Source organism: Mytilus californianus, unplaced genomic scaffold (genome assembly GCF_021869535.1).
Source record: "Mytilus californianus isolate M0D057914Y unplaced genomic scaffold, xbMytCali1.0.p SCAF_3, whole genome shotgun sequence".
NCBI lineage: Eukaryota > Metazoa > Mollusca > Bivalvia > Mytilida > Mytilidae > Mytilus > Mytilus californianus.
Window position 1 is genome coordinate 81,569,582 of NW_026262679.1, and position 19,459 is coordinate 81,589,040.

The 19,459-nt window shown below is 32.4% G+C and overlaps 2 protein-coding genes across 2 annotated transcripts in view; one reads left to right on the top strand and one right to left on the bottom strand.

Moving 5' to 3' along the window:
- Window positions 1–19,459, bottom strand: part of LOC127733658 (uncharacterized) — a 77,427-nt gene that overhangs the window by 6,316 nt on the left and 51,652 nt on the right. Inside the window, exons 27-28 of the mRNA XM_052242974.1 lie at window positions 17,089–17,202; window positions 12,225–12,338 (exon numbers count right to left, since the gene is read on the bottom strand). Of these exons, the coding sequence (XP_052098934.1) occupies window positions 12,225–12,338; window positions 17,089–17,202 (228 nt within the window). The remainder of the gene's footprint in view (window positions 1–12,224; window positions 12,339–17,088; window positions 17,203–19,459) is intronic.
- On the top strand, window positions 3,185–8,231 carry LOC127735204 (multimerin-2-like). Its single transcript, XM_052245330.1, has 2 exons — window positions 3,185–3,851; window positions 6,613–8,231. Exons 1-2 carry the CDS (start codon window positions 3,362–3,364, stop codon window positions 7,038–7,040), a joined length of 918 nt encoding a protein of 305 aa, XP_052101290.1. The 5' UTR covers window positions 3,185–3,361; the 3' UTR covers window positions 7,041–8,231.

Below are 19,459 nucleotides of genomic sequence, written 5' to 3' on the forward strand. Positions count from 1 at the left end.
CAGTTTGAAAGAAATAGTTCAAGCATGTTACAACAGAATGGCCAACGCAGATACAAGTATCTTTTTTTCATGCAAAGACAAACCATACCTTGTACAAAACCACTCTGATTCGAGCTAAAAGTTCACTACAAATCTAACTGAATTTTTTTTTATTGACATCATATTTTTGTACGGTTGGAGGGCGTATTTTTCAACATGCAATCGGCATCCCTATGGAAACTACTGTTCCCCTCTGCCTACCAAGTTGTACCGTTATTCTTGGAGGCCTTCTTTAGAAAAATAAAAAGAAGCTGGCATTATCCTATAACTTAACTTCCCACTATACTGATGCAGTTCTTTATTTATGCCAATATATCTATTTTGCACCCCGTACTTCTCAATTTTTTATTTTTTTAATTGACGCATTTTTCTCTTTTCTGTAAACCCGTTCGTAGGCTGATTAATTAAAGTTTTTTGGTGACTCCATCTATCACAATGAATTTAGAATAAAGGATGCCAGAAATACAGATACGTGTACCTCATTTCATGACTTATATCTTTAAATTGACAACGAAGTTCGATTAAAAACTAAAAAATTATGACTAAACAGATGATTTTAATTTTCCTATTGTGAACTTCCCATTTCTGTGTAGCATCATTCCAAAAGCGCCTCTATATGGAGTAGATATCTTCGGGTTGATACGGTCCAGAGCTTGTGTGTCTATCATGATTTCCTTGATACAACTTACATGGAAGATATTTCATCAAGGGTTCCAAGTGATAAAGTTTAAGTCATCCCTTCCAAAGTTTTAGGAACGTAATCATGATTTGGTTGACTGCTTTGAAAATCTTGTGTCACAGATGATTACAGATATGTTCAACGTGTCGTAACAACCATCCTCTTTACCTCGATTGTAAGATAGCGGCTTATCACCGAATTCGTATTTGCATGGAATTTGGAGCCGAACTGCTTACCCTTTCGGGGCACCTAAGTTTTTGAATTGTGTTCGTGTTACTCAGTCTGTAGTTTTCTGTGCTGCAGTGTTTTGTTAATGAAGTTTGTCTTTTGGTAATTTTTATTTGTAGCCATGGTGTTTGCTGTTTTAATTGGACCTTTTCGAAAGTCCCCTAGATATCTTATTTTTCTTTTACAACAGTTTTATAGATCTTCTTTAACTTCAGATAAGATATCTTCTAGAAAAAGGTTAAATCACAAAAAATACTGAACTCCGAGGAAAATTCGAAACGGAAAGTCCCTAATCAAATGGCAAAATCAAAAGCACAAACACATCAAACGAATGGACAACAACTGTCATATTACTGACTTGGTACAGGCCTTTAACTTTAACAAACAATTCTTTGATTAAAGAAAATGTATTTGACACAGAAAAAGAACATAAAGACGTTCTATAACGGTCAACCAACTCGTGAAAGTGTCCGTAAAATTTTAGAAGGAATAACTTTAACTTTTTCACTAGGATAATTCCATCTGGATCTGGACGACTTGGACATATATAAATCATATGCAGACGTTGTTGGAATGATGTTACATAGAAATGTCAGGTTCATAATTTGAAAGCTGAAAACATTACTTTTTTCGTAAAGTTTTGTTCTCCACCGACCTTCATTGTCAATTTCTAGATGTAAGTCAAGAAATGAGACAGACTTAACTGTATCTGTGTCACCCTTTATTTCAAGTTCAATGTGGTAGATGCGTTTAACATAGTCACCAAACTTTGAACTATTTATGAAGCGGAAATTATCAGCGGAACGTTAAAGTTAAAGGATAACGCTATTTTTGTTCATTCTTCCTAAGGAGCTCCAGTTTGAGGTCTGTCTCATATGAATGAAGGAACAATACGACAAGAAGAGAAGCACAATTGGTTCACATAGGAATACAGATTGTTTGTTAAAATTTAAAATTACCTATTTTTTCAGCAGAATTCTCTTTTTCAGGGGAGGTTCGTCTTTTTCCAATTAGCTGTCAAACGGTTCTAAATTTCTTGAAAAATGATTGGTTCCTTTTAATAGAAAGTGAAAATATAGTTTGTTTCTATTTTTAGAGTTAATGTTAGATGTGATTCTGGCGTGATTACATTTTGTTAGATACGTTGGAGTTAAAAATTAGCGAATTTTTATATCATGACGTAAAAAGTTTATAAAGTTGATTTAAAAAAAAACAGTTCTCATGCTTTTGAACCCTGATATTTATAGGGCGGCTAATCTTATCGCATACTTGAGGTATATTTTTCATACCACGTAAAGGTATGGATGTCAGAATAAACTTGAAGAGTAATGGATTAAAAATTAAAGAAAAATGGGTATACAAAAAATAAAGAATAGATGATAAATGATAGTCCAGGATTACAGATGATTCAATGATATCTAATACATCTGTCAAGAAAAACATGTTGCAAACAATTCAGTCTGATCTTCAAGCTCTTTAAAATGAGGGCAGACAAGGAACTGCTGGAACACAGACTATTTCTGAACAAGGAACTCAAACTGGAATAAAATTGTTCCCAGAAGGTGACTCTGTCCGTAACTCTCGTCATGGACGTCTCCGTGACTTAATGGATGACGTTAAGAACTTAAAGGGAGGTAGCCCTGATAGTCCAAATGACTTGGGATCTAGGCAGAGTTCTCGTACTGGTACACCATATGAAGGGCGACCTTTGTCAAGTGTACAAAATCGACCATCCCCCGTTCGATTTTCTACACCTGGACCAGCCGCCAATGGACCAGTACAGAACGGTATACCTGAACAAAATGGATATGACAACCATACATGAGATCATTACCTGTGCCACCCAATCCTCAGCCACAGATGAATGGATTTCCTCAGTATCCAGGGAGTATGGTGACACAGGATGACATTAATGCCATCAGTGATAGAATACAACGATTACAAAACTACCAGCTACCGCCGCGGCTTACACTGCCACGAGATCCAGTGGACCGTCCTGGTGCAATGGACATGCGAGATGTCTGCATGGACATATTTCTAGCTAGTCCACTTGTCTGTGTATGTATTGTTCTTGGTGAATCATTCATGTCAGGTTCGGTCTGGGTTCTAGCATGACCTGGTGTCTGTGTCATAGTATTTCGGAGATCCTCATGATTGGCATGAGGGAATTCTCCAGTTATGTAACTAACGGTTGAATCGTTATCGGAAAAGAGAATAATGGATGTTTAAACATAAAAAAATAGAGAATAATGGGGAAAATAAAGAAAAGAGAAACAATTGCTAACAAATTAAAGAATACAGAACTGAAGACCAACCCAGCCAGACCCTCATGGACTTTAAACTTCTTTGTGCAAACGATATTTAAACAACGTCAGTCACCCGTGAATTTTACTAATAATTTGAAACATAACAGTAATGGAGAATTATTTAGTTGTTTTGCTTCTGTCTGTATTTATTTTGCTTGGTGCATTTTATGTAAACACTGCAGTACAAAGAACAATCCAAATAAAAGACGAGTTTCTTAAACACAGAAATGAAATAAAGAAAGTGAGAGAAGAATTAGAATCGACCAGAACAGCACTTAAGGAAGTGAAAGTAGAATTGGAATCGACGAGAAAGGAACTTAAACAAGTACATGTAGAATTGGAATCGATGAGAAAGGAACTTAAACAAGTGTATGTAGAATTGGAATTGACGAGAAAGGAACTTAAACAACTGAAAGTAGAATTGGAATCGACTAGAAATGCACTTAAGCAAGTGAAAGTAGAATTAGAATCGACGAGAGAGCAAATTAATTTACTTCGTAAAGAAATGATAGAAAAAGACAAAGCCCGCAGGGAAGAAATAGACCAAATTAGAGCAGACGAAAATGCCTTACGTGAAGAATTAAACGAGATTAAAAAAGGTAAAAAAAAAACCAGTCATGAGTACACCTCAGCTATACCATGAATGGTATATAATTTAAATCATACATTTAAAATACGTAAGGGGCATCCGTTTTCACCATATATTTTATGGGTTATTTTAAAAATTATTTTTGTGCCCAATATGCATAACATATTTGCCAATTGACGTTAGGAAAACAGTGATATAAATCAATTTATCACAATTTGCAATAGTAGAAAGAGGACGATTACCAAAGCAACTATGACGGAAGGGATTGTTCCTTTACAAAGATATCCCTCGTGCATCTTTTTAAGACTGACATGCTAATGACTGGTAGTCCACTGCTCTGTACTAACATGATTAAGACTTCAAGCGTAATGTTTTAATCAATAAATAACATAATTAGTTGTGACCTATTTTGGTTCAACGTTTTCATGTTTCAAGGTGTAATACCACCAAATCATAGTATTTGTAGTGTGTACTGGTTGTTTTCATACGCCCTTCTCGGTACCGATTTATGTAACAAGAGGTAATGAGGTCATAAAAAAGAATGACGAAATAACCGGAACAGAAGAGGGGAGAGGAGAAGAAGAAGGGACCCCCAAAAAAATCAAAACAAAAAAAACCTAAAAAAATACGAAGTTTATAATTCATGAATACCAAATGAACTACAATACACACATGACTGCATCAAAGTGATAAAATCAACAAATACGATAAAGGAGATAGCAAAAGATGATTGCATTTTTATGATCCTTTAAGTGTTATATCTACAAATCGAACAGATAAAGATTTTTATTACTTTATTTCACCTATGAAGATTATAAATGTTCTAATTACTTTACGATACTACATGTGTTACCCTGCGTGTAAAAGTAACCTATCTTTCCAGATAAGAATTAAATTATGTAAAAAGAATAATTTAAATTAAACAAATGAAGTATCGATCTCTCGAGTTAAATCATGTTTAGACATGTTACGAACAATTCAAATAGATTGATAGGAATAAAATATATCACGATCGGGATTGAAGCGTGGAATATACTTAGTATTGTAATAATTGCCACTGGACTTACAACACATGTTATACACATAGTAATAGTTATCACTGGACTTACAAAAATCATCCAATCAAATTATTCAACAAAATCGACCGTACGCGTGTATTAAGCATCTGATACTAACATGATTTAATGATTATATATCATCCATATCAATTTTATATCGATCTTTACATCTATAGAACTGAAAAATCGCTCTCACACTTTCAGATTTCAGATCTGATTCAGAACTTGATAAGATGTGTATATCAATGACATTTGATAGTTTGTCAAACGTGAAAAGAAAAGAAATGTGTAATTCGGCAATTTAAGAGTCCTAAATATGCATGATTTGTGCAAAAAGTATATATATCTGTCTTTTGATGACGTAATTACATGGTTTTGTTGATTTTTGAACACTGAAGCCGGAGTGAATATCAGTTTTACAAAAGGTAAAATATTAAACCACAGATTTACCTCACTAAAAGAAATTAATTGTTTTAATCTATGAACATTCCGCAGGGAATATGTACGTAGTTTATTCCCTCCTCGGTGTGCTTTATTTACGGATTACCTTTTTGAGGAAAAGGAAGAAACTTCTGTGTGGCGACCCTTTACTCGGATCTTTAAATCAACCAATCTGCGAATTTTAAGTTGTGGAAATCGGGATATATTCCAACATATTTGGCTTAGCCAAAACAATATTTTTTTTATATATAAAAATAGTATTGTAACAATATTTCATATTTGTATCCCCCCCCCCACGTCACCGGAGGGGGCATTAAACGATTTTAAGTGTTACCCTTGTCCGTCCGTACATACGTCCCAAAATTGGTTTCTGAACTTTAGTTTGCATCAACCAAATGTAATGAAACTTATACACAATGCTTATTATTACAAAATACAGATCAAGTTCAAATTTGGGTAGAGTCACTTTTACCGTTCTCGAGTTATGCCCCTTTATAACGTTATATGCAAGTTGGGGCATCATCTGTGTCCCATTTACACATTCTCCATTTATTTTTCCATATAATTTCATCACAGAACATTGTTCATATTTCTGTAAGGCTGTGTATAAGTTTTAAGGTAATGTGAAATATAATTATTGATGCACTATTGTAAACAACTGCAGAAAAACTTTAAAATATATATATATATATACATGCAACGTGTATTAACAAATGCATACAACTTACACATTATAGCTTTGGAGATTTACTTTAGATGCAAGGATAACAAAATTATGATTTATATAGTCCTAAAAGATTAATCGAACAATATCAGTCATGATAGTAATTTCCAGCCTCCAAATGGTCTGTACACACATATTTGATTTTTAAGTCATGGTTGTAAGTTCGTCTCTCGAGAAATGTATTTAAAATCAAATCTGTGTGTACATCCGATTTTGAGGGTGAAAATTCTTTAACAGTGTTTTGATTAATCTGTTAGGCCTTTATATATATATATACGAATGAAAATAGTTTTCTCATGCACATAATAATATATTCAAAAATAAATTAAATATTCTTCAGTGCTTTTATCCTTCTACAGTACATGAAATAAAGACCCAATCACAAAAATATACACACCCAATAAATGATTTAATGTAATTAATGTTCTATCTTAAATGTAGTACATTCTTTCTCCATATTTTTTAATTTTAATTAACTAAGCCTTTTTTTATTCAATCTTTACCTGTGTACTTTTAAAATGTCGATTTTTATTCTTATTTCTATACAGGTATGAATCATCATGACGAGGAATTTTCGGCCTTTGCAGCTTCTTTAACTGCTTCTAAAACTTTAGGAGTTGGTGAACTTGTAAAGTTTGACAAAGTTTGGACGAACGTACAAAAACATTATGATCCAATTACCGGCGTATACACAGCCCCAAAACCTGGAGTGTACCAGTTTTCATGCACCGTAATGACATCAAGCAATGGGGTCCTTCGTGTCTTCTTATGGAAAAATAACGCAAAGACAGTAGCTGTTTATCCTGGCCAAATTGGTTATAATACGGGAACTTTAAATATGGTATTAGAACTTAACAAAGGCGACAAAATATACATCAAGCAAGGGGGATCCGAGGAGAAAAGCATTTACAGTGAATCTCATAGTAACTTCAGTCTGTTTTCTGGTTTTCTCATTCGATCAACTACAAATAAATAAAATATATATTAATATTAATATTAATAAAGCATAATCAGGAGGCACTGCATCTGATCTTCACTGTTAACGATTCGCCATTTCATTATCAATTTCATGTATTCTTAGAAATATTTCAACGTCGTAAACTAAGTCATCGTGATTTTAATCAAAGTCGTAACAAAGGGTATCCTAAAGAGTAATATAGGTTTAAATACATTCTAATGTATATTTCTCTCACAGTGAAATGTTGCTTCAAAAATGTTATACAACCTCCTTGGTTTACTTATCTTTATAAACATTGATATAGACTTTGTTCTTTTTGTAAGTTTTGTCATACTTTAAAGTGGTTATTGCACAATTATTGCTGAATTTATTCATTAAGGAATATTTCACTTTGGACAATTTTTCTGCAATAATGCTGTAAAATGTACGATGGTTACCATTCACCCATGTTTGATAAATCTAACAATGCTATGCAATTAACGGTACAAAATCTACAGCACCAGATGCGCATATATTTCGACAATTTATGTTAACCAAAACTATGCAGATTGAAGATATAGGAAAGAGAAAGACGCTTTTAGATTTTGGATTAAATATCAAAGTTCAAAGTTACTTGAAAAAGAATTTTTTGAAGAAAAAAAAATAGTTTCCGCATTCGAGTTTTCTTTGTTTGTTTAAAATATATAGATGGGAGATCTAGATATGGGGAACGGAAAGAACTTTATCGATTTACAGGTCAATAGGTCAAATTCACGGCTGCCAAAAAATAGACTGAAATTTTAGAAATATCAGGTACAATTTGTTGTTCTGGTCATTTCTTTATAATACCAAGGAGGTTGTATTCTCATATAACCTCCTTGATAATACTTATTACTGGCCACGTAATTGATGTCTCGAGAACCCAACCTTTGCTCATTTATCCTGCTTTTCTTTCATTCAATCTTAGAGATGTGAGTGATCATGAATTGATTACCTTTGTACACTTTTAATGTCGAAAATATACATGCGCTTCCAAGTAGATTATATTTAGCACAGATAAATAGTGCAAATGATAACAATCTCTTAACAGGACCAAAAGTTAGTTGTTCACAGAATTACAATAGAACGAAACATTTTTTATTTTGAAATGTGTACGAACAGGTATGGTACCGAGTACTGCATTGTAAAAGGAGTGTATGGGTTGAAAAAATAATAAATACATCAGATGAACAGTGCATTTATTTTTTTTCTCCATCTTGACATTTTCTGGAAGCTCATCTGATAAAAATGTTTGAATTTGGAGCTTACTTATTGTGAAGCGGTATTTAATAATAGCATCATTTGATCAACGAATTTATAAAGTTGTAAAAAGTTAAAATTGAACAAATTGTCGTTGTTACATATAGTTAACCGCGAGCATACCTAATGAAATATATTATACATGTCGTGACCACTGCAATAGTATGATACGTTTATATTACAACTCTTATCTGTTGCTAAGGAACTGTATGTCCTTATAGAACAATCAGTGCTTTATTTTATTATTAGCATGATTTCAATGATATTTTAGTCTTAAGTATTGTACATTTTGAGTTTCGAAATTATTCAGAGGTAGTAAAAAAATCTTGCAACTCCTCAAGAAAAAAGACTTTCATTCCAATGTCTCCGCGTTGCACATGTTTGCTTCTGTTTAAGGGCAATAACTTTAAACAAAATATATGGATCTTTTTAACTTAAAAAAAAAACTTACAAGAAATGAAGGCATGCGATCACTAACAAAATTATTTTCCATACACATTTTATTTCCTATAAAAGAGGTTTGCCTACCCTCTTTTAAGACCTCTCTAAATTAAGCCTTTGAAATAATCCGACGAGAAATGTAGGTGTGAGAGTGCTTATCATGCAATGTTCAATATAAATTACATTTCCTGTAAAAACAATTGATCAGCTGATTGCTAATATAAACCTTTGATATGAATTTCATAATAATCCTACAAGAAATGTTGGTGTGAGAGTTCTAAGAATGCAGTTTTCTGCATAATGTATATTTCTTAGGGCATAACTCTTTTGAAAATAGTTGATCGATCGTCACTGATTTAAGAAATCGTCCGAAAGAATATTGATATAAACCTATGATATAAATTTCACAAATATCTGGCATGAATTGCACACTTGTACCATTTTTAGGGAGTATACATTTCCAAGGGACATAGCTCATGTAAAAATATTTGATCAGAGCCTCTTTTTGAACTAGTCACATTGTCCAAGACAGCTCTTTTATCAACCTTGGATATGAATTTCATTATAATTCTACACGAAAATGTAGAGAGAGCGCTTACAATGCAATTTTCCACATACATTAAATTTCCAAGAGCATAACTCTTTTTAAATGCTGTTTGGTACTGATTTTCGAAGTTTTTCATTGCTGATATAAACCTGTGAAATAAATTTCATAAAAAATTGTCAAGAATTGTACACATGAGAGCGCTTACAAGAATCGACATACGGACAGACGAACGGACGCCCATGTGAACCACAAGCTCAGATATCAATGCTTCTGTACTGATCTTGTAATATAGCAAAAAAAAATGTGTGTGTTGACCTTTTTGTGTATTATTTTGTTTCTGCACGTTAAAATAATTCTACCTACTGCATAGTCGTATCAAAAAACATTTTGTCAAAAATTTAAATTATCTTAGTATTTCAAGGTGAATGAGATCGTATTAAGAAATATAATTCATTTGACGTATATGTATGTAAAACAATGCAAACTTATAAATACCATATCATAGATTGACTACATATAATATTGGAATTTAAAAGCTGTACTACCTGACTGTGCAATTATCTGGAACAGTTACCTTTAAAATGTAATTCAACATATCATCCAAAAATGATGTGCTGAATGTGTAATATTGTTTCTCTGAAATCACTAACAACTCTGAGTATGATATAGACTGGCCAACAGCAGCAGTGATGATACGTTCACCAATAGAGTTTATTAACATAGCCTCATTTACAGCGTTATTCCTGTCTGTCGATAAACCATCGTAGAGTAATATTATGAAACTTGATGCTCTACGTGCTCCCATGGAACTGTTAGTTAACATTTGCAAAAGTCATAAAACATTTATGCTTTGATTTGCTTTTTTTTAAAGTATTCTGATCACTAATTTAAAAAAAAAATATTTCTCTCTCTCTCTCTCTCTCTCTCTCTCAGGCAAATTTAACCTTAAAGTATCTATTATTTTTATGTTCTTTTTTGTCATTTACACCTCAAACATTCAGGTATGCATGCATAGATCTACTTAAATATTTCATAGTAATTTGTAAATTTATTCTACGTTTTTCTTTCTATATCTATCAGTATATCCTTTCTTAATTGATTTCTTATTGGTGTTATCATTGTATTTAATAAAGTATTCATTAAATCGTAAATCATTCGAAACGCAATTGTTTTTCTACTGCCATTGCATGACAGAAATTGCCGAACTTTAGAAATAAACTTCTCATAGAAATTTTTAGTTTTCCAGTATTCTTCAAATTTGTAATCAGTTTTGCCTGCAACTTGCTATGATTATAGACTTACTGAAAAGTCTTATGTAGACGAAATGCACGTTGGCGTACAAGACATTATGAGAAGAGTATTTTTGATGACTTTTGACACGGCTTTTCGACGTTTTGTTGTTTACAAGAAATATCGATAATGCGGTAACTTTATTAAATTAACGTAACAGTGTGTAATGATATCAATCATTTGTATTTACTTTACTTGTTTATCTTTACACGTGCATCTAATTTTAGTACCGCCTACCTGATTTAGTGACATTTTAACTGATTAAATATAACGTTGTATCTTGGGGATTTCTAGCAGTTGTTATAATCATGTCTTAGTGTATTATTAAAGTATTAGAATTTACATGGATTTAGTTATCAGTCATTAAGAAACTCAATAATATAACACAGTCGTTTCGACAATTAGGAACATATTCGTTGTCATATATGAAACCGATGTTCAATAACGGTATACCAACTGGTGCTGGCGTAGTTACATCATTACGGAATCAAAGGCTATTCGGTTGATGGTTCCTTCGTTGAATGATAGTCAGCCAGTAGCGAAACCGATTCTATTGTAGTAAGAAATGTATCATATGAGTCCGTTCGCACATCACGTGTTTCTGAAATAATCTAAACGATGTTTGTTTCAATTGGAAATAAATGTTCGTGCTTCTTATTTTCTTTCTTTAACATTGATGAAATAGTTATTTGTGATGGTTATCCATCTCCTTTTCGGTTAAATATTTTTGTTTATCAATCTGGAATGACTTAAACTGATTTTGGAAAATTAGATATATCTTGAGTTGATTTATATTATCTCTTAATCATATGAAAAATTTTGAAATGAAGATTTGTTTCAAAAGCAACAAAATGTTACCGAAATTATTTTTATACCCAGAAGAAAAGGGTCGAAGTACTTGTTTCACAAAAAAAGTATTATAAGTAACATTTGAAGTGTTTTTTTATGAATCGGTAAATAGTTAAACAGGTACAGCATGAGCGCATGATAAGTACAATTCCTTTTTTCAGCAGTTAAAATATATTAGGGATTATTTCCTTTGCTCATGAATAACTTATCTGAAATCTAAAATTGAAAGAGATGTGAATTTTATTGATGCAACATTGTTATTATTATTTTAAACACATTTCGTATAATTCCTTTTTAAAAACATGAGCTTTTATTAAACATTCCTTATTTCTGAAAGTTAAACTGAAATATTATAATTGTGGAAAAGGCTTTCACAAAAAGCGTTAAAATCGAAAAGAAGCTTGTAGTAATTGAACCAAACGCCGTGTACAAAATTATTGTCAAGATGAATGACAAAGCCGGCTTATTGGAGAGGTGAGGGCGATAAAAAAAACTTCAGTATGCCAGAATACGTTCCTTGTTGACTACTTGTAAAACAGATAATTGCAAGAGCAATCGAGACTCACAAAAAAACTTGACAACTGAAGATCAAATTCCTAAGAATTATTGATGAAGTACTTGAATAGTTGAAAAATATTGAAAATGGGTTCCATTACTGCCCATTTTCACCGTTCCTGATAAAGGTAAATTGAGGAAAGCACATTAGACAGACCATATTTATAAATTGTTATTTTCATGTGTTCTAAGTTTATACTACAAACCATGATGGTATTAAACAACAGGATGTAATTACATACCTGTCTGGCAGTTAGATCCAATATACCCTTGTACACATGAGCAAGTGTATCTGTTGACATGATCTGTACAACTTCCGCCATTTTCACAAGGGTTTGATGAACATTCATTAATATCTAAAACATAAATTCATTGGAAATAAAAAAAAATTTGTTTGCAAGTTCAGATTATCATTGAGGATTAAGTAATATCTACTGTATAGTAATTCTATCTATTCGATCAACCACATGAGGTCTAGGGCAGTATTTTACATCATGAGGTCAAGGTCTGCATGATCAGTGTATGCTATGGTCAAATAAGGAAGTGTATTAGCCAGTTGTTGGGAAGGGCAATTAGGATCAGATTATTGCATGAGCTTAGACATGCAGTCATTCAGCTCATTTCTCTCAAAGAAGAATTATCGTTTATTTGAAGCTTAGAAAATATTTTGTAACTTTGATTTTTTCTTTATAGGAAAATCTGTTATTAATAATTGTTTGACAGCATTGCACACTTTTATGTGACTTGCAGAGAAATGACAAATGGAAAAAACACAACTCCCAACTACCTGTCTTGTAATATATGGAATTGAAACTGATTCCGTACAGATGGTTGCTCGTTTACCTGAGGAAAAAAATCAAAAAATTTCACTATTACTCAGTTAATCAAATGTAAACATAATGTAGCTCTAAGAGAGTTACAGTCATTATTGGGTATTTTGAATTTTGCCTGCGGGGTTATTATTCCAGGTAGAGCTTTCTTGCGCATGTTATTTGATTTGACTATAGGTCATACATCTCCACATTATAGAACAAAGTTAAATTCTGAAGCAAGATTAGATCTTGAATTATGGGATATATTTATCAAGGATTTTAATAGTAAATCATGTTTTTTATATAAAATATGGGTTTCCTCAGAAGTTTTGAAGCTTTATTCAGATGTTGCTGGGACACATGGTGGGTTTACTGCTGTTTTTGACAATAGTTTGCAGGTGAATGGCCACAGGATATAAGAAATTTGCCCATTACAATTAAAGTGATTTTCCCGATTGTTTTGGCAATTAATATTTGGGGTGTTTTTTTAGGGTACCACAAAATTTTTTTTCAGAGCAGATTTCCAACTACTTGTGAAATTCCAAAAAACTGAGGAAGGTCCATCTTTGTTGAACGTACAGCTATATTTCAGGTAAAAGCGAACCTTAATCATTTTATTTTTAACTTCAATATTTGTCTTTGAACCATGGTCCGGCATGCATTATTTTTTTTGTCACTCTTTTATTCATAGATTGGAATCATTTTTGTTTAGAAATTGCTATCAGGGATGGTTTAATTTGGGGTTTGATGGTACAGACATTCAAGTCGAGTATTTCGGTTTGGGTGGAAGTACGCTTCGTCCGGGTCCAAAATGCGTTCAAAGGCAAGAATTTATCAAAATTATTGATGATTATAAGTCTCATTATGTTTTTCTTCAAATCTGCGGCAATGATTTATCCGCTGAATCAAATCCCGCTAGATTAGCGAGAGGTATAATAGTTTTTTTGCCGTTTACATAATCAAATGCTATCATGTTCGTCACGTGAATATAGGTCAGTTGCTGCCGAGATACTCCGGAGAATTGGAAGACAATTATGATAACAAGGTTATAGAGATAAACAAAGAGCTACGAAAAATGTATATCGACGTTGCGATATTAGCTACTGGCAGCACAGGGGTTTTTGGGAAAACACTCTAGCACTGTTATCAAATGACAAGGTGCATTTTAATGCTACAGGCATGGACAAATATACAAAGAGTGTTCTAGCAGCTGTAGGTAGTCCAGCTCGAAGTTAAATATTTATTTTATCACTTTTATGTTGATAATGATGCAATTATCTACTATTCAAAAAATTGATATGGAGGCTCTTGTCATGTGGTAACTTGACAAATATTATGGTTATATACTGAAAATATGGTACTACATTACTACTTAATTTAATATATGTGTCTTGCTTTGGTTTATTATGGTTGTGACACAAGAATGGTTGACATTACTAATATCTTATATTATTACATGGTTCAGTTAAATGTTATATTTTACATGTGGATTAACTATTTAATCATTTTTCATGTACATACATGTGTATTGACTTTGGTCCAAGCAGAGGAACATACTTAATGGTTTATTACCCTATATGGTTATGTCACAATAGGGTAAATTGGTTGTAAAATTAAATTTTACATGTTTTCCATACATATAATAGTTGTATTTCTGGACTTTATCAGTATATTTAATTTTTGTTTCAACATGTTTAATCCAATATTGGTTGAATATATGTATTCATTTATACATGTATAGGTTTACAAATATGCCTAATATTTATTAGATCATTTTTTTCCTCAATTGGTCATATTACAAATATACCTAATATTTATTGGATCAATATTTTCCTCAATTGGTCATATTAAGACAATATTGTACTAACAATTAAAATAGTATATTTTTTTTAATTATTAATCAAAATGCCAAAGCAAAGAACACAAAGGAACGTTGCTCCCAGAAATTTGACTGAGGCGACGGTTGGGGATGTCTTTGAGGTAGAGACTACTGCTTTGCCGACATTAAATAGACCAATGGCAAAGAAACGAAGGAGTATTAGGACACAACCACAACGAGCTGATTTGCCGGACAATATTCCTATGAGTTCTTCTCATACAATAATCCTCAAACCAGTCTATCCGCAAATGACATTGCTGAAGCATTGTTTGCAAAGTTGCACAAATCCGGCATTCAACTAGTAAAGGACAATAACGTGATACCGTTGGCAACTGTACAACATGATAACAGGGATGACCATGACTCATCATAAGCAATACTTCAGCCACCCTTATCTTCGGGAGCAAAATGTCATTTATTCAAAATTTGAGAATGACACATTAACAATATTAATAGTAGCAAATAAATGACAATGACATTAAAGAGCAAAGGTGGGGTTTAGAAAATGCCACAAAACCCCAAAGGGGATCCCCACCCGAGGACTGCCCTTTCCAAACTAGGAAAGACAAATACGACTTGTTCATAATTGTACGGCATATAAAGCTTGCGAAAATAAGCCATTTCTGACAACCAAAATGCAGAGCAAGCCGTGTTGACCTCTACAGTCCATATAGACCAAAATACATGTGAAAATAAAAACAAATAGTTAATAATAGTCATGTGAAAATGTTCACTTAAAACTTCTAAAATATAAAAAGAAAAACAAACAAATAAAAACATTTTACAAAACACAATGTATTGGACATGCTGAATGAAAACAAATGTAGAGTAAGCCATGTTGACCTCTACCCAAATATACTTAAATGTACGAAAAACTGTACAGCAAACCATGTTGACCTCTACTAGTTAGTCTAGAATGTTCGACAAAATAAAAACAAATAATTACTACCAAGAGGACAGAAGGTTACTTACTTACATACAAAAATTTTCAAGTCTTAAGTAACGCTGAAAGGCATTAGACTTCCATCTACCTTTGTTTTGAATCATAGATAAGGGCACTTCTCTGGCAGCTGCTGAAGTTGCAGCCCTAATTCTAAAACTGTGACCCTAATAAACATTTGCATCCAAACCAGCAAACAATAATATACTTTTCAAAGAGGAATTTAAGTAAAATGATGAAACAGGATTCCCACACTGAAATCTAAGTAGAGGACCTAGTTAATTTTGAAATGAAGATTTGTTTCAAAAGCAACAAATTGTTACCGAAATTAATCATATACCCAGAAGAAAAGGGTCAAAGTACTTGTTTAACAAAAAGTATTAATAAGTAATATTTGAAGTGTTTTTCTGAATCGGTAAATAGTTAAAGAAGTACAGAATGAGCGCATGATAAGTACGATTCCCTTGTTTCAGCAGTTAAAATATAACTGGATTATTTCCTTTGCTCATGAATAACTAATTTGAAATCTAAAATTGAAAGAGATGTGAATTTAATTAATGCAACATTGTTATTATTATTCTAAAAAATTTTCGTTCAATTCCTTTTTAGAAACATGAGCTTTTATTAAACATTCCTTATTTCTGAAAGATACATTGAGATATTATAATTGAGGAAAAGACTATCCCAAAAAGCGTTAAAATCGGAAAGAAGCTTGCTTATTGTAATTGAACCAAACGCCGTGTACAAAATCATTGTCAAGAAGAATGACAAGCCCGGCTTATTGGAGACGTGACGGCGATAAAAAAAAACTTCAGTATGCCAGAATACGTTCCTTGTTGACTACTTGTAAAACTGACAATTGCAAGAGCTATCGAGACTCACAAATAAATTTGACAACTGAATTGAAGATTAAATTCCTGAGAATTATTGATGAAGTACTGAAATAGTTGAAAAATGTCGAAAATGGGTTCCATTACTGCCCATTTTCACCGTTCCTGATAAAGGTAAATTAAGGAAAGCACATTAGACAGACCATATTTATAAATTGTTATTTACATGTGTTCTAAGTTTATACTACAAACCATGATGGTATTAAACAACTGGATATAATTAAATACCTGTCTGGCAGTTAGATCTAATATACCCTTGTACACATGAACAAGTGTATCTGTTGACATGATCTGTACAACTTCCGCCATTTTCACATGGGTTTGATGCACATTCATTAATATCTAAAACATGCAATTATCTGTTTTAATACACATTTATTCTTTACGGTTAGACTCATTCACCTTACTTCTGATATCATAGATTGTATCATAAACGATCGGAGTATTTGATATTATAATATTTTCATATTCATGAAATGATTATTGTTTCTAGAATCATCACAGATGAACGATCGTTTTTATATTATTGTCATGCATTTTGTATAATATAAGAATGTAATCTCAGTTTTCTAGAATTGACAATACCTGTTTGACAATTTACTCCAGCATATCCTGACATACATGAACACACGAAAGCATTTACTTGGTCTGTACACGTGCCACCATTTTGGCATGGATTTGAAGCACATTCATTTATATCTGTAAATAGTATCACTTCAAATGTGCATTATTGTAAGAAACCAAGAACATGGAAAACTGACTTTGTGAGAAACTAGACCTGTGATGACAATTTGTTGTAGTAGGTTAATTATGTTAAACGATTCTTTACTTGTGTCACTAAAACTGTATAAATGACATTCGTTCGAGATTTCCGATGTCTCATGTTTACAATGTTATCTTGATGAAAGCTTCTTTACAGAATATTTTGTTTGAAGTCTGATTGTACAGCGTCTGGTCTTTTGCTTTTTTTCTTTTTACCCTGATTTGTATCTTCTTAATGAATTAACGAGAACTGAATATCGGTAAGCTTCTGTTGCTTCTTTAACACTCAAGTTATATCTTTAGGTCATTTCTTATGAACGATATTTGTTCTGTTGTGGATATTAACTTATAATGTTTTGTAAAAAAGTAAAATAACAAAAATACCGAACTCCAAGGAAAATTCAAAACGGTAAGTCTTTTATCAAATGGCAAAATCAAAATCTCAAACACATCAAACGAATGGAAAATATATGTCATATTCCTGACTTGGTACAGGCATTTCCGTATGTAGAAAATGATGGATTAAATCTGACTTTATAGCTAGCTAAACCTCTCGCTTGTATGAGAGTCGCATAAATTCCATTATATTGACAACAATGTGTGAGCAAAACAAAAAGACATAATAGGTTAAAATGTCAAAAATTGTGGTACAGCAGTCAAAATTGTGTTATAATCTTAATCACTATAAAAAATGGCATATAAACACTATATATACAAAGTACATAAGCAAAAATGAAAGGCATGAATACAAAAATCACTATAGAACAATAGCACAATAGTTGATACGGAATATTTATCAAAAATACCTTGGTATCTTCCGATGAATAACGCATGTAAGTTTTCTATGTAAAGTTATGTTAGATTCAGATTCAGTTTAAAATTTTGATTACTTAATTGATTTCAATTGATCAACTGTGACTTAAACGGATATGCAACTATAGGACCTTTAACAGATAAGTAATACGTGTCAACCTTAACATAGGGATAAATAACCTTCCATCCTTTATGGGTGGATTTTACATAGATAAATAAAATCGTATAATAAAAAAGCAAAATGAGGATGTTAAATTTGATGTATGCCTTTTTGTGCTTCTTCGTTACATTTATGATAACACAATGTTGACTGCTGTACCCCTATTTTTGACATTTTTACCTATTGTGTCTGTTTGTTTTGTTCACGCATCGTTGACAATATAATGGAATTTGATGCGACTGTCATACAAGTGAGAGGTTTAGCTAGCTATAAAACCAGGTTCAATCCACCATTTTCTACATAAGAAACTGCCTGTACCAAGTCAGGAATATGACAGTTGTTATCCATTCGTTTGATGTGTTTGAGCTTTTGATATTGCCATTTGATTAGGGACTTGCCTTTTTGAATTTTCCTCGGACTTCAGTATTTTTATGATTTTACTTTTTTCAGTAAATAAATATACGTCATCAGGAACCGCCCATTCGGGGGAGAGCTTTCTGTATAACATTACTGTCATGTGCTCATCTGATGGGTAGATAATGTTTGTAATAAATATTTTCGATAGATGGATCAAAACTAGATTTAAAAAAAAAAATATGAATGCACTTAATTTTTTACCGTAGGGTTGAAAAGTAATGGGGGTCAGTATAAGACTTTTGTGCGAATCTACAGTGTTTGTAAACAGACCATGTGAATGGAACAAAAAAAGGCGCATGACCCTATGTTTATATTGGTGCAAAAAGGGGCTATATTTGTACTTTAATGAATGATGAATGAAAGCTTCTTATTCCTAAAGGTAAACCAAATATAGATTCAATTCAAGACATAGATTTGAATTAAAGTCAATGGAAGATTTTTTACTGAATTCACCCCTATAGGATAATATGCACTCTGTCATTGTACTTTTTAAAGGCCACACAATAAACACAAAGCTTATTTCCTGTAAATATAATGCATGGGAAACTTTTTGGAAACAGTTCGTGTTGCCCAGTCTTTAGTTTTGTATGTTGTGTTTGGTGTACTGTTATTTGTCTGTTGGTCTTTTTCTTTTTAGCCATGGTGTTGTCAGTTTATTTTCGAATTATGAGTTTGAATGCCTCTTTTGTATCTTTCGCCTCTCTTTATAAGTTTTTTTCATATATTATTCTATGTTTTATTGCGGCTGGCAAGGATGTACTGAATATGCTGTGGGAGGAAGCATGGTGCATATGGGAAAAATCA

Bases quoted from the DNA above. Each gene is read 5' to 3' on its own strand.
- LOC127735204 (XM_052245330.1), top strand. From the start codon at position 3,362: ATGGAGAATTATTTAGTTGTTTTGCTTCTGTCTGTATTTATTTTGCTT. The intron at 3,852-6,612 runs GTAAAAAAAAAA...ATTTCTATACAG, and splicing joins ATTAAACGAGATTAAAAAAG to GTATGAATCATCATGACGAG.